The 14,847-nt window shown below is 43.2% G+C and overlaps 1 protein-coding gene across 1 annotated transcript; it reads left to right on the top strand.

Annotated features, from left to right (window-relative positions):
* Window positions 1-4,125: 4,125 nt before the first annotated feature.
* On the top strand, window positions 4,126-10,264 carry LOC100666133 (keratin, type II cytoskeletal 6A-like). The gene is made up of 9 exons (XM_003405032.4): window positions 4,126-5,280; window positions 6,536-6,750; window positions 7,110-7,170; window positions 7,292-7,387; window positions 7,512-7,676; window positions 8,171-8,296; window positions 9,317-9,537; window positions 9,900-9,934; window positions 10,047-10,264. The coding sequence occupies exons 1-9, from the start codon at window positions 4,762-4,764 to the stop codon at window positions 10,262-10,264; spliced, it is 1,656 nt and encodes a 551-aa protein (XP_003405080.1). The 5' UTR covers window positions 4,126-4,761.
* Window positions 10,265-14,847: the final 4,583 nt, after the last annotated feature.

The following is a 14,847-nucleotide window of genomic DNA, read 5'->3' on the forward strand; positions in this document are numbered from 1 at the left end:
CAAAGGGAGGGAGGAAAGGGCCTCAGGGAGGAACGTGCATGTAGTTGCAGCTCCTCTCTCCTCATTGAATAGGTTAAGGGAGAGAGTTGCACCTGGCAAATGCAACCACAGTGGTCCCACCTTGTATCAGTTGATGGACGGAGGGGGAAGGGGCTGCAGTGGGATGTGTGTGCAGTCACAGTTCCTCTCCCCCTCACTGAGTGGGTTAAGGGATGAAGTTGCACCTGGCAGGTACAAGTGCAGAAATGCCACCTTGGGCCAGATGGGGGGAAGGAGGAGCAAGTGGTGGGCAAGTTCTCTCTCTGTCCTGCTGCAACTGTGCTCCACCAGGCCCTTGGCAGGGGAGTAGGTAGCAAGTTGGCATATGCATAGGGTGCACCTAGTCATGCCCATTGGGTGGGCAAGGGGGACTAGTGGAGAGAGTTGGGTGGGGTGGGGGAAAAGAATAGGCTCATGTTATGGTGTCCTGGTCAGGCAAGGTAGTTGGGGTATGGGGCCCCTACCACTTTTGATCAGGGGGATGAGATGTGGGGGAGTGTTCCTCTGGATAGAATAGGTGGGTGCCAGGGTGCCTTGCATCTGCTACAGCCAGTGAGTGAGACCTGTCCTCTTTTGAGTGTGAGAAGAGGGGGTCACAAGGGGCTGGTTGGGTGGGAGAGCTTCTGCCAAAACTCCACGAATCCACCACCTCATGCGTGAACTCACCACTGAGGTCAAGGTCTGCTGCTTCTGAGTACCTCTGGTTCTGGTTCTGGATCTGGCACCCTCCCTGTCTTTGCATCGTTCCATGTGTGTCTATAGAGGTTCTCTATCCCTTTTGGGAAAGTCGTAGAGTTGCCTTGCTGTTTTCTTCACCCAAAGTCTCTGCTGGCTTTGTCCTAAATTAGCTGCGGCAAGCTGAGATGGCTGGCTGAGCACAGCCATTCCATTCCGTGTTACTCCTCTTTCACTGTTTTCCTTATTTGTTCCAATTGGTGTTCAACTCAGTCCTTAGACTTTGTTTTTTGATGTTAAGGGTTCCTGAAGTGTTACCTGCTTCTATTTGGCTTTGTATCTTGTGTCTTTGGTGCAGGGTGATGTTTATGGTGCATGTGACTAAGCTGCAATCTTGGCTGAAAAATAATATTTCTAAATTTATAAGGTTAACATTTTAAATAATATAATATTTCATGAATGAGTACATGAATGGGAGACTTCTAAATTTAACCTAGTTGGGCAAATTGAGGCATTTCCACTTTCTCCTTAGGAATTATCAAAACAGAACAAGGAGAGCAAGAAACATGAACATCACCTTCTATCGCCAAAACTAAAAGATCTTAAAATCTGTAAATCAAAAAATAGAAAAATGGCTCACAAAAATAGAGAAGTTTTGTCTTAGTCATCTGGTGCTGCCATAACAGAAATACCACAAGTGGATGGCTTTAACAAAGAGAGATTTATTTTCTCACAGTCTAGTAGGTTACAGGTACAAATTCAGGGTGTCGTCTCCAGAGGAAGACTTTCTCTGTCTGTCGGCTTTGGAGGAAGGTCCTTGTCCTCAATCTTCCCCTGGTCAAGGAACTTGTCAGGCACAGTGACTCCATGTCCAAAGGGAGCACTTTGCTCCTGGTGCTGCTTTCTCGGTGGTGTGAGGTCCCCAACTCTCTGCTCACTTCCCTTTCCTTTTATCTCTTGAGAGATAAAAGGTAGAGGAGCCAAACTCCAGGGAAACTCTCCTTACATTGGATCAGGGAGGTGACCTGATTAAGGGTGGTGTTAAATCCCACCCTGATCCTCTTTAGCATAAAATCACAATCACAAAATGGGGGACAGCCACACAACACTGGAAATCACAGCCTAACCAAGTTGACACATATTTTTGGGGGGACACAATTCAATCCATGACAAGTATAATCAAAGCCGTTAGGAACACTGAGAGAGATGCCCACAGCTGCAGATCTAAGAAAAGCCCAGTGCAGCACACTCTCAAAAATAAACAAAACAACATTGTAAGCACAAAGCAAAACCAAACAAAGCTAACATTGAGGTTTTACTACATGCCAAGCACTGTTGACTCATTTAACTCATGGAGAGACAATGTCCATGGCACTTCCTCTGGTCTAAAACCAAGAATCTCTTTTTTGCAACAATAGGAACTAGATGTGTGGGCTGGAGGCAAGACCCCATTTGTTACTGAATCTCAAGAAACTATGAAGGCAGGGTTGAATAATGAATCAAAGATAAGTGTCATTTGCACCCCAATTTGTTGGTGAGAGAAAGAAAGCAGAGAGGCTGAATTGTAAGCCACCCTGAAGTGATCTTTGTTGGCTGGCTAGGATTACAAATTAAAAAATTGTTCGGAGTCCTGGAATATGGCCCCAATTTCTCCGCTTCAGGAGCCCTAATGGCACAGTAGTGAAGCTCTTAACTGCTAACCAAAAGGTCTGCAGTTCGAACCCATCAGAAGCTCCTAGAGAGAAAGACGAGGCAGTCTGCCTTCATAAAGATTTGCAGCATTGGAAACCCTATGGACAGTTCTACTGTGTCCTGAAAAGTCACTATGAGTCAGAATTTGACTTGACGACAATGGGTTTTCTCTCCCTCAGAATACCTTCTGCAAATGGCTGGTCCAGAAGGACTTTACCTCATTCGAAGATGAGTACTTAACCAGTAAGGAACAATCTCAGGACCCATAAAAGATAATACATATTTAAAAAATGAGAGAAATAGAAAAAACAAAAGGCAGATAAAGAGCATTCACCAGAAAAAGTCACTATGAAATATTAACAAACAATTCCATTAAATAATCGCCTCCAGGAAAAAAGGGAATATATAGTAAAACAATAAAAGATAAAACATTAGGTTGTTGTTGTTGTTAGGTGTCGTCAAGTCAGTTCTGACTCTTAGTGACCCTATAAACAACAGAGTGAAACACTGCCCGCTTCTGCGCCATCCTTAAAATCATCGTTATGCTTGAGCTCATTGTTGCAGCCACTGTGTCAATCCACTTCTTTGAGGGTCTTCCTCTTTTCCGCAGACTCTGTACTTTGCCAAGCATAATGCCCTTCTCCAGGGACTGATCCCTCCTGAAAACATGTCCAAAGTATGTAAGATGCAGTCTCGCCATCCTTGCTTCTAAGGAGCATTCTGGTTGCACTTCTTCCAAGGCAGATTTGTTTGTTCTTTTTGCAGTCCATGGTATAGTCAATATTCTTCACCAACACCACAATTTGAAGGTGTCAATTCTCCTTCGGTCTTCCTTATTCATCGTCCAGCTTTCACATGCATATGATGCGATTGAAAATACCATGGCTTGGGTCAGGCGCACCTTAGTCTTCAAGGTGACATCTTTGCTCTTCAACACTTTAAAGAGATCCTTTGCAGGAGATTTACCCAATGCACTGTGTTGTTTGATTTCTTGACTGCTGCTTCCATGGCTGTTGATTGTGGATCCAAGTAAAACGAAATCCTGGACAACTTCAATCTTTTCTCCGTTTACCATGATGTTGCTTACTGGTCCAGTTGTGAGGATTTTTGTTTTCTTTATGTTGAGGCGCAATCCATACTGAAGGCTGTGTTCCTTGATCTTCATTAGTAAGTGCTTCAAGTCCTCCTCACTTTCAGCAAGCAAGGTTGTAGATTGTAGAGTTCAGAAAAACCCAGAGAAAAAAAATAATAAGCCATCTCAGAAAGGAAGGCCAAATTAAAAACAGTACAAAAGGAATAGACATTGCTGAATGCACAATCACGAACATACAGAAGAAGATACTGAGAGAAGTGAGCAGTATGACATGAGAATCAGAGAGTGTGAAAAGAGACTCAAGAGAAAATATAAATATGAAAGACAAAGTGGGCCCAACATAAGCATAATCAGAAATCTTAAGGAAATGAGAATTATATGAGAGATTAGAGATTGTATACAGAAGGAGAGGACTCACACTGAAGAAAGGCATAAAACAGTACAATTACTGGAAAGATATACAAGGAGTTGGTAACAGTGCTTTCCTACAAATAGGGGAACTGAGTGGGGAATAATCTTAAGCATGTATTTTGTTTCGTAAATGTGTACTATTCAACTTTTAAACATATGAATGAATGTGTAAATAAAATATTAAATATTATAAACAGACATTTAACTACATTTGGAAAAATGTAAATACATAAGAGAAACTTCTTAAGTTTTAGATTTAATTACTAGCCTATATGGAGACAGTGGTGGGTATACAGTCCATTTGTTGTTCTACTTTTCTAGCTGCTTGAATTTTTAAAAAGAAAAATTTTAAACTTAACATTTGTATTTATTTAAAAAACAGTGATCTTCCTGTTAGGGCATATGCAGTGGATTACATCTTATCTTTAATGTCTCAACTAGTAGGAAAGACTAGGTTAGGGAGAAAAGATCCCTCAGTACGTTGTAATACACAAACATAACATGTCAAACCTTTGATGAAGACAGTGACTAACTCCTGACTACAGTGAATTGAGAAGAGTTTTATTGTATTGTGATCAAGTCAAAGCTGGAAGGCAGGAGAATTTTTCCCTGACTAAAGGAAACTAAAACAGCAATCTTCAAATTTCATAACTTTTCTAGTAATCTGGGTGTGACCTCTCTCTTTGTAAAGCTCAGCCCTTGTCAACTTGCAAGCTCATCTTCCAGAACTGAGCCTAGCCCATTCTCACTATATATAAAGTACCCCAGGAAGCCCTCCTCAGAGTTTCCCTCCTGTCAGCTCCACACCACAGCTTCTCACACTTTCCTCACCTTCTCATCTTTAGAGAACCATGTCTAGCAAATCCACCATCATCCGCCGTGGCTTCAGCACCAGCTCGGCCAGAGTCCCTGGAGTAAACCGCTCAGGCTTCAGCAGCGTCTCAGTGTCCCGCTCCAGGGGCGGTGGTGTCCTCGGTGGGGCCTGTGGAGGAGCTGGCTTTGGCAGCAGGAGCCTCTATGGCCTGGGGGGCTCCAAGAGGATCTCCATTGGAGGGGGCAGCTACATCACAGGGGGTGGATGTGGCAGCAGAGTTGGAGGTGGCTATGGCTTTGGAGGAGGAGCCGGGAGCGGATTTGGTTTTGGCGGTGGAGCTGGTGGTGGCTTTGGGCTTGGTGGTGGAGCTGGCTTTGGTGGTGGCTATGGGGGCTTCCCTGTCTGCCCACCTGGAGGCATCCAAGAGGTCACTGTCAACCAGAATCTCCTCACTCCTCTGAACCTGCAAATTGACCCCACCATCCAGCGAGTGAGGACTGAGGAACGGGAACAGATCAAGACCCTCAACAACAAGTTTGCTTCCTTCATCGACAAGGTGAGACATGACAATGTTTTTCTCTCCATCAGGTATTTCAGAGTCTTCTAACTGAGAAACAATGAGTTTGCTGCCAGTGGGAAGACTTAGGAGGAGAGAGAAGGGGCCCTGATTAGCAATCCACGAGGATGCCACACTGGCTCCATGTTGACAACAGGCAGAGGTGATGCAAATAATTTTGAAATAATTAATCTCTTCAATGACCCTCATTCCTGCCTAGGAAGAGTTATCAACTTGTGATAATATTGACGTATAGAAAGGAAATAAAAGAATGTAACGTGTTCGCTTTTACTTCTGAACATTCGAAGCAGTTACAAAGAAAAGTCCAGTTACAAAGAGCTCTGGAAGGAAGGAAAAAATATGAGTTTATGTTAATAGTGGAGGAAAAATTTGGAAAAGGATAGCTAAAATGTTTGCACAACTTGACGACTGTAATCAATGTCACTGAATTGTACATGTAGAAATTGTTGAATTGCTATCTTTTGTATGTATATTTTCCTCAAAAATTAAGATAAGATATTAAAAAAATAAAAAGGGAGAATGTTTTGCCCAGGCGCAGAAGGGTTTATATAATTTATAGAAAAAATTTCTTATCCTAGAAACAGAGGATGACCATCACTCAAGAACATTTAAGGCGATACTCAGACACTAAATGGGAAGTTGGATTCTAATCTAGCAATTAGGGAACAGCTAACATCCCTTCTAATTGCTCCCAGAACCAAACTCATTGCCATCAAGTTAATTCTGATGCATAGTGACCCTGTAGGACGGAGTAGAAATATCCCCATAGGGTTTTCAAGGCTGTGATCTTTAGGAAAGCAGACTACCACATTTTTTTCCCACAAGGAGGCTAATGAGTTCAAACCATCAACCTTCAGATTAGCTTCTGCTTAACCAATGAGCAACCAGGGCTACTATTTAAAAAGAAAAAGTTTTGTATAATATATCCAGTAAATACTATTTTTGAACAAGATTTATGTTTTTTCTTGTCAAGAGGACAGACATTGTTGAAAATCACTGATAGGCTCCATAACTACAGGCTGAGAAAATCTCAAAAGTGCATGGGGGAGTTCCATGGAGGGATCTGTGAGGTGTGAAGGAAAAATATCTGGGGAGCAGGACTCTCAGCTTGAGCCCTGAGCTGCTCCTCCAAGGCCAGAACCATGGAGACTTCCCAGACCTGCTTGGAGACCTGAGAACACAGACATTTCATTCTTTCCTTTGTCTACAAATGACCACCTTGTTTCCTCCCCAGGTGCGGTTCCTGGAGCAGCAGAACAAGGTCCTGGACACCAAGTGGACTCTGCTCCAGGAGCAGGGCACCAAGACCGTGAGGCAGAACCTGGAACCCTTGTTCGAGCAGTACATCAACAACCTCCGCATGCAGCTGGACAGCATCCTTGGGGAGAGAAGCCGCCTGGACTCTGAGCTCAGAAGCATGCAGGACCTGGTCGAGGACTACAAGAACAAGTGAGTTAAAGAGAATTTGTAGGGTATGGTCCTTGAAGATGGATCTTCAAGAAATAAGATATCACCAGATGTAAAATTGGCCTTATAATTCCTTAGCAAAACCAGTACAATGGAAATAAAAGTCACAAATTAATGTCTATAACCAAATACGAAAAACGAAAGGAAAGTAGGGGTAGAAGAGGAAAGGAAAAAAGGGGGGGACAAATGATGATTCATAAAAATCGTCCTTTATGCTGTCTGTGGAAAGAAAGCTCAATATGTAACTATTAATCTTTATGGGAAGCATTGGATCTCAGGCTGCCTTTTCTATATCATCTTACCCATTGGCTAAATTATATTCTACCTTTTTCTTTTTCTAGGTATGAAGATGAAATTAACAAGCACACAGCAGCAGAGAATGAATTTGTGACTCTGAAGAAGGTTGGTTGATTCAGATCATGGATTCAGGTTTCTTTATAGGAGCAGAATTGGTAGACAGCCCTAAAAGTGAATAGGCTGGGGGTGAGGACTCAGCTGATTTAGGTTGTTGGTCTTTCCCCAGGATGTGGATGCTGCCTACATGAATAAGGTTGAACTGCAAGCCAAGGTCGATGGTCTTACAGATGAGATCAATTTCCTGAAGGTCTTCTATGATGCAGTAAGTATCCCTATCCCCATGTTATGTAGTCTAGTGGGGTTCAGTAATGGGTGGAAGATTCTTGGGCTGGGATCCCCTGTGAATGTCTCTGGGAAAGATAATCTTACAATCTTCTTTCCTGCAGGAACTGTCTCAGATGCAAACCCACATCTCAGACACATCTGTGGTCCTGTCCATGGACAACAACCGCAACCTGGACCTGGACAGCATTATTGCTGAAGTCAAAGCTCAATATGAGGAGATAGCTCAGAGGAGCCGGGCTGAGGCTGAGTCCTGGTACCAGACCAAGGTGAGCAGTAAGCTGGCAGCTGTGAGGAATCCTGTGCCCCTCTCCCTGATGATGCAGTTAGCAGAACCAGCAAGACTATGTCTTTATTTAAGAAATGTATTTCAGAGAAGCTGAGGTCATCTCACAGAATGTACATCCTTACACTATTAAAGTAGACATTTACAGAATTTATGCCCAAATATATTAAGTAAAAGAATGTAAATGCAAAAAGAAAGTGACCATTGCTTCCAGATTCATCCTAAATCCTGGATTTCAGAAACATCGTATAGAATATCACCAGCCTAGAAGACAACAAGGCCAATAGTGGTCCCATAAAAAGGATGTTCTCTGATTCAGTAGTACCACATCTAATCATCTTGCAACATCAACTTTTCCTACATTCCCTTGATGAAAAGCTATTAGCTTTGAGTTTTCTTAATGTCTAATTGAGAACTGAAAGCTATTGTCAGTATATGAAAACCCATACACACTGTCTCTCTCCCTCTGGACCACAGTATGAGGAACTGCAGGTCACAGCAGGCAGACATGGTGACGACCTGCGCAACACCAAGCAGGAGATTTCTGAGATCAACCACATGATCCAGAGGCTGAGATCCGAGATTGATCACGTCAAGAAACAGGTACAGTGATGGTGGATCAATGGTGAGGAAAAGCAACATTTCTTTGCTAGACCATCAGGCAGCCAGTCATCATTTGGGCAAGCTCCTGGGTACTGACAGAACAGCAGGGGAGAGGAGGAGATGCAGTGGCTGCCTGAGGGAGTCCCTACTGATTAGGAAAGATGGCCCAAACCCAAAAGCTGGATACAAACATGTGGACTGAAGCAGTCTTAACTGCTCAGAGCTATAAAAATAAACGCTAGAGGCATTAAAATAAATTTACACAATTAGAATGATTGACTTGGGAATTGCAAAGGAACGTGTTGGGAAGGGAAAGGGCAGAAAGCTTGAGGAAGATTGTTGTGAATGCAATCAAAATTTAGGGTAAAAAGGGAAGTGGAGCAAAGGCAGAGGATCGAGAGCATTGTTGCCCAAGTATGTGAGAGACTCTGAGATGGGAGAAGGCAAGATCTGAAGAGTCTGATGTGAAAACCCATCACCTCAATTGAAGGTGTTTGTAATTTTGTATAAGTGGTTAAGAGCTCAGCTGCTAACCAAAAGGTCAATAGTTCAAATTCACCAGCCACTCCTTGGACACCCCATGGGGGATTCTACTCTGTCCTATAGGGTGGCTATGAGTCAGAATCAACTCAAAGGCAACAGGTTTGTTTGTCTGTTTGTTTTGATTAGTGTGGCATCCACATGAGATCATTAAAAAATGGTCCTGTTTTGATTTGGTACACTACACTACAAAATAAATAATGAGGACTCTTCTTTCCAGTGTTCCCTGGTCTTATGTCCACAGTAGTGTCTTCCATCAATCATTACCCACATCCTCATGGAAAGTGGTTAACATGAAGAGGCATGGGTTTTTCTCAAGCAGTTCTCCAACTTTACAAGACTTGAAAGACAAAAATAAGACAGGAAAAGGCTTCAATTCTGGGCTGTAGATTTCTTCCTCACTGGGAAAGAACAAGAATCAAGGTTAGTCTCCTCTGAGGAACTGGATTACAAATTCTTTCTGCCTATTTTCCCTTCTAGTGTGCCAACCTGCAGGCCGCCATTGCTGATGCTGAACAGCGTGGGGAGATGGCCCTCAAGGATGCCAAGAACAAGCTGGCAGACCTGGAGGATGCCCTGCAGAAGGCCAAGCAGGACATGGCCCGGCTCCTGAGGGAGTACCAGGAGCTGATGAACGTCAAGCTGGCCCTGGACGTGGAGATTGCCACATACAGGAAGCTACTGGAAGGCGAGGAGTGCAGGTAAGTTACGCATAAAAATTCCTCAAATATCCGGCTATATCACCAAGATATCCAGTCCCTGAGCACAATTTTAGGGCACTCTAGTGGTGTAGTGGCTAAGTGCTAAGGCTGCTAACCAAAGGGTCAGCAGTGCAAACCCACCAGGCGCTCCTGTTCTACTCTGTTCTATAGGGTCACTATGAGTCAGAATCAACTTAACGGCAATGGGTTTTTTTTTTCCTTGTCATGGCCATATTGCTATTCCTGGAAGACAACCAAAAGGGCCATTCCCAAATGGACTGTTCCTCAGATATAGTGTCCCACGCTGACCCAGGTAATGGCTCTCCAAGGTCTCATCTTCCCTGTGTTTCCTCTTCCCCTAGGCTGAATGGGGAAGGCGTTGGACCAGTCAACATCTGTAAGTACCTTTGCATGGCTTCCTCATCTGCCTTTGCTCTTCTGCCTGGACTCAGGCTGGCAGAAGGAATTTCACCATGTTTCATTGTTTTCCTGTTCTTCTCCCCTCACAGCTGTGACACAGTCCACCATCTCCAGTGGCTATGGCAGCTCCAGTGTTGTTGGCGGTGGCTTAGGCCTGGACGCAGGCAGCGGCTACTCCTACAGCAGTGGCTTAAGTTCTAGCAGTGGCAGAGGCATTGGAGGTGGCCTCAGCTCTGTTGGGGGCAGCAGTTCCACCATCAAATACACCACCACCTCATCCTCCAGCAAGAAGAGCTACAAGCACTGAAGTTCTACCACCAGCTCCCAGTTCTCCAATGCTTCAGGCACCTCTCCAGCTGCACGGCTTTCACCTCAGGCTCCTTCTCGTCTCCTGGCCTCTCATCTTCTCTGCTGTCTGAGTTACAGCTGACGCTGCCTAATGTCCTCATTTCCTTTCTCTTCCTATACCTGCTCCACTTGAGCTTCCTTTGCTCACCGTCACAGTGTCAACAGTGTTTCACAGACATGCAAACATTCTTTTGATGTCCCCATGTTGTTACCAGATTTTTCAGTCTGAAGTAATTTTGGACAGAAAATGACTTAACACCTATTAGGAACAGAAACTGTGTTCTGCTGAAGAACGGGGCGGATTCCCTTTGATTATAATTGTCCTGTCAGTCATAGATAGCGCTACCTTTAAGAGTTCCCTATCTTACAAATAAATTGTCACAGTCTTCCCTTGCTGTATCCCTGGATGGTGTGATGTACAGAGACTGTATCCCTACAACATTTTTCTGAGATCTCTTAGCTTTCTTTTTTCCTGTTGAACAAAGCAGGTTTATAACATAAAAATTCCATGTTAGATTGTATTGCTCATCATGTAATGGTTCAGAAACTTTCTCATCCTATAAACTGTTCCTCATATTTGGAGTAGTAGTCCCTTGCCCACTGACAACCCACCATACTTCTGTGGGCAGAAGCCTACTAACAACTATGCAACCTTTGGTATTCAAGATTCTTTATTTAAAAAAAAATAGTCTGTTTTAAAGTATTAGGAAAGTCAGGATCCTGGAAACTGGATCAGCATAATCTGATAACTGCAGAGTTCTTTCCCCACCCTGATCTCTGAGTCTCCCTCAGTGACACACCCTACACTGCCCCTCCCACTGAGGAAACACTGCACTGATCCAATCAGAACAGAGGACAGTTGGTAGGAATAGCAAATGCTTGACTCATCTCTATGATATTTAAGACAGTTGCCACAAAGTTGTTTTGATACAGTATATGAGATGCATCACAGTCAAACCAATTTGTACAGAAAAGGAACATCCCCAGATCTTGGTGTATGGATTCAAAGCCACTTGGTACTACCTTAGTGCGAATGGATTTTGTGTGTGTGTGTGTGCCCAAAGATACTTGGGTTGGACTAAAGAACTTCTCATGAAAAATGCTGGCAAAAACTCATAGAACTGTACACATAAAAAATGGTGAGTTTCACTCTGTAAATTATATCTCAACCCTGAAAAAAAGTGATGTCATAAAAAATTTTTTCAAATTTCAAGAAGTTGTTGGTTGCCCTAAGCCAACTCTTCAGACAAAGATTAGGCTGGACTATAAGACATAAAATGATACTCATGAAGAGTATGCTTCTTAGTTCAAGTAGATACATGAGACTAAATGGGCAGCTTCTGGTCAGAGGTGAGATGAGAAGGCAGAAAGGGACAGGAGCAAGTTGAACGGACCTGGGAGATCCAGAGTGGAAGGGAGGAGTATGCTGACATACGGATAGCAACTAGAGTCACATAACAAAGTGTGTATAAATTTTTGTATGAGAAACTAACTTGAGCTGTAAACTTTCACTTAAAGCACAATAAAGAAAAATGTTGGTTAAGAGACTTTGTTTTGAAGTGCTATTGGCAGAGATGAGTTGATGGTCCATGGAAAGAGATAGCCCTCGAATTAGCACGGAGGTGGCTCTAGCTGGGGAATGGTATCATTTTGTGACAGAAGATTAAAAAAACTATTTTAAGTGTAAACTTTTATACAAATTTTGACAAACAGATGTTGGAGGTTCATTTAAATCTATCCTGATATTAGTGCCATGGTTATAATTTTGACTTTTAGACAGAAACACAAGTTTATTCTAAAATCCAATCAGACATTCTATACAAGGTCTTTCCAATATGCAAAAAGAATAAATAGCAAGGAAAAAATTCACAAGAACAACAATAACAAACTCGGTTATAGTAGTATTTTGCTAACTTGAAGCTATAGCAAAGACTCTCTGCCCTGGGTCACAAATCAAGTTGATATCCAGCCTTCTTCCCATGGTGTGCAAGAAGTCTTGTTGCTGAATAGGTCACTAGACAGAAGCTTTGGAGCTGGGGGAGACTTTTGAGTATTAGTGACCTGGTTTAAAGTTTAAAAGATTTCCTCAAGGTAATAGTTTCAGGAGGTCATCCAGCCTCAATGGCTCCAGAAGCTGGATTCCACAAGAATTTGAGATTCTGTTCCTCATTTGACTCCCTTTTAATCAGGATTCTTCTATAGAATCTTTGATCAAAATGTTTAGTAATGGTAGCTGGGTACCATACAGTTCTTCTGGTCACATGGTTAAAGGAGGTAGTTGTTCATGGAGGCGATTAAACAGGCATTCCAGTTCCTCCTCTGATTCCTGATGCTCCTTCTTCCTCTGATGCTCCCAGTGAATAGAGACCAATTATCAAGTTAAATTAGGTTGTTTTAAGGCCAAATTCTACAGGTTTTGACAAATACATGTCATATACCCACCATTACAGTATCATGCTGAATAGTTTCACTGCCCTTAAAATACCCAGTACCTCACTTATTTGAAGTACCTGGGTGGTATGAACAATTAATGCCCTTGTCTGTTAACTAAAAAGTTGGCAATTTAAGTTCACTTAGAGGCACCTCAAAAGAAAGGTGTTGTGATCTACTTCCAAAAAGTCATCCACTTAAAACCCTATGGAGCACATTTCTACTCTGACACATATGGGGTTGCCATGAGTCAGAATCAACTCAATGGCAACTGGTTTGGTGGTTCCCCCCAACCCCCAACCATTTTGAACTCTTTTGTCTGCAATATTTTCTAATTATTTAAAGAGTGTATGAAAACTATTAACTTCTATAACTTGATCTTGCAACCAACCACCTTGCTAACCTTTACCCCCACTTTAATAAGGAGGAAATCAACCCTCAGAAAGTTAAGTAATGTGGCCAATGAGTGGCAAAGCCAAGATTCCAGAATGGATCTCCCTGCTTTCAGAGCCTGTGCTCTTCCTCAACACCAGGTGCAGCCTGGCTGGGAGATGTGGTCTTGCCGGTGAATTCCAGCCCATCACCTCTATCACCTCTGCCTCTGGCCATGGGGAGAGCTGCCAATGTGAACAAGTAGGAACTCACCACAGCATCCTCTCCAGTCCATCCTTCCCTTGGTTTGCTGACCCTCTGGTGAAGGTACCACCGCCCGGGGTGCCAAAAGCATTCATAGGACCAAGTTCCTCACATAAAAGGGACATCTTCTGGGCAATGACATCAGCCAGTGACATGGTTCATACACCAAGAGCATGCCCTTTAGCCTGAGAATTCCAGCCCACGCAGGGAGGAAGATGAATTACTGCTTTTGCCCAAGCTGGCACCACTTACCCCTCTTTCCTCCCCCAGCTCAGGACTCCATCCAAGATCTATTTGGCCTTTCTTCATCCTGAGAGCCCTTCCTAGTCTCTGAAGCCTTAGTTTCCCTGTTCTGACTTCTTATTTACTCCTTGGTGATGAGGGGAATGTGACTGTCATTAGTCTGTGTGACCCTCACCTCAAAAAATGCCTTCAAAACCTCTCTATTTTCTTCTATGTGGCTTATGTCACTCAGCAATCTAGGTTAAGATTACCTGTGGCCTAGCTGGGTTCTGGATACTGCAGAGCAATTTAGAAGAAGATAGTGCATTATAAATGGGTGTTGAATCCAATTGAATTATGTCCCTACCCTTGAGAGATGCCTCTCACCTGGCAGAGCTAGAAATACATCCATTACAATATACACACACAGCCTGCATAACCCAAGAGGCAAGGGATATGGGGGCAAAATATGAAGGTGCACATGTAATGGCAAGTCTGACTTCAAAGAGGCAAAGCGAGTGACAGCTCCTTCAAGGGAAAATTGCAAAGAACATGAGGAAGCCCTCTTTTAGCACTAAATCTATAGAACGTAGATGATCAAACAGTATTATCAGGGTAGAAATTACAGGTGCTTATTTCAGACATTAAATGCTCCAGAAAAAAAGTCTCCATTTATTGCAGACGCCTCCAAACCCCACTGCTGTTGAGTCGATTCTGACTCATACTCCTAAATCATTCCAGAAAGAATCTACAGAAATCTCTGCAACTTCCCTGTAGAGAGTATTTCCCTGTTTACCATTAGAACCTAGAAGCTCTTTGATACTGAATTAAATTTTTCTTGCTGAAGATGAAGTTCATTCCCTGGTGATTAAAATGAAGAAGGAGGAGGAGGAGAAACAGCTTGGTCTCCTATGTAATTCCTTTCCCCTTTCTTCACACTCCTATTTCCCAATTCATTCGTCATTTTCATTACTCTCCTCCAAGCTCACTCCAAGCTTGCCAACTCTTGCCTAATAAATGTGTGAATGAAAAGCACTTTCAGGCAGTTCCTTTAAAAGGAATTCTTCTCTCTCACTGGCTTGATGGGAGCGTATTTGGGCTATCTAGGCCCCACAGGGCAGGAATCACACAAAGGGCACTGGGGCGTCTACCCGTGGTGTATGGTTTTTGCCCTTTTGTGGGAAAGGTGGCACTTCCCAGAAAAGGCTGCTCAGATGTAACCTGCATCAGACATGGCACTGCCCTGTTCAGTGA

This window comes from Loxodonta africana, chromosome 4, assembly GCF_030014295.1.
Source record: "Loxodonta africana isolate mLoxAfr1 chromosome 4, mLoxAfr1.hap2, whole genome shotgun sequence".
Taxonomy (NCBI): Eukaryota; Metazoa; Chordata; class Mammalia; order Proboscidea; family Elephantidae; genus Loxodonta; species Loxodonta africana.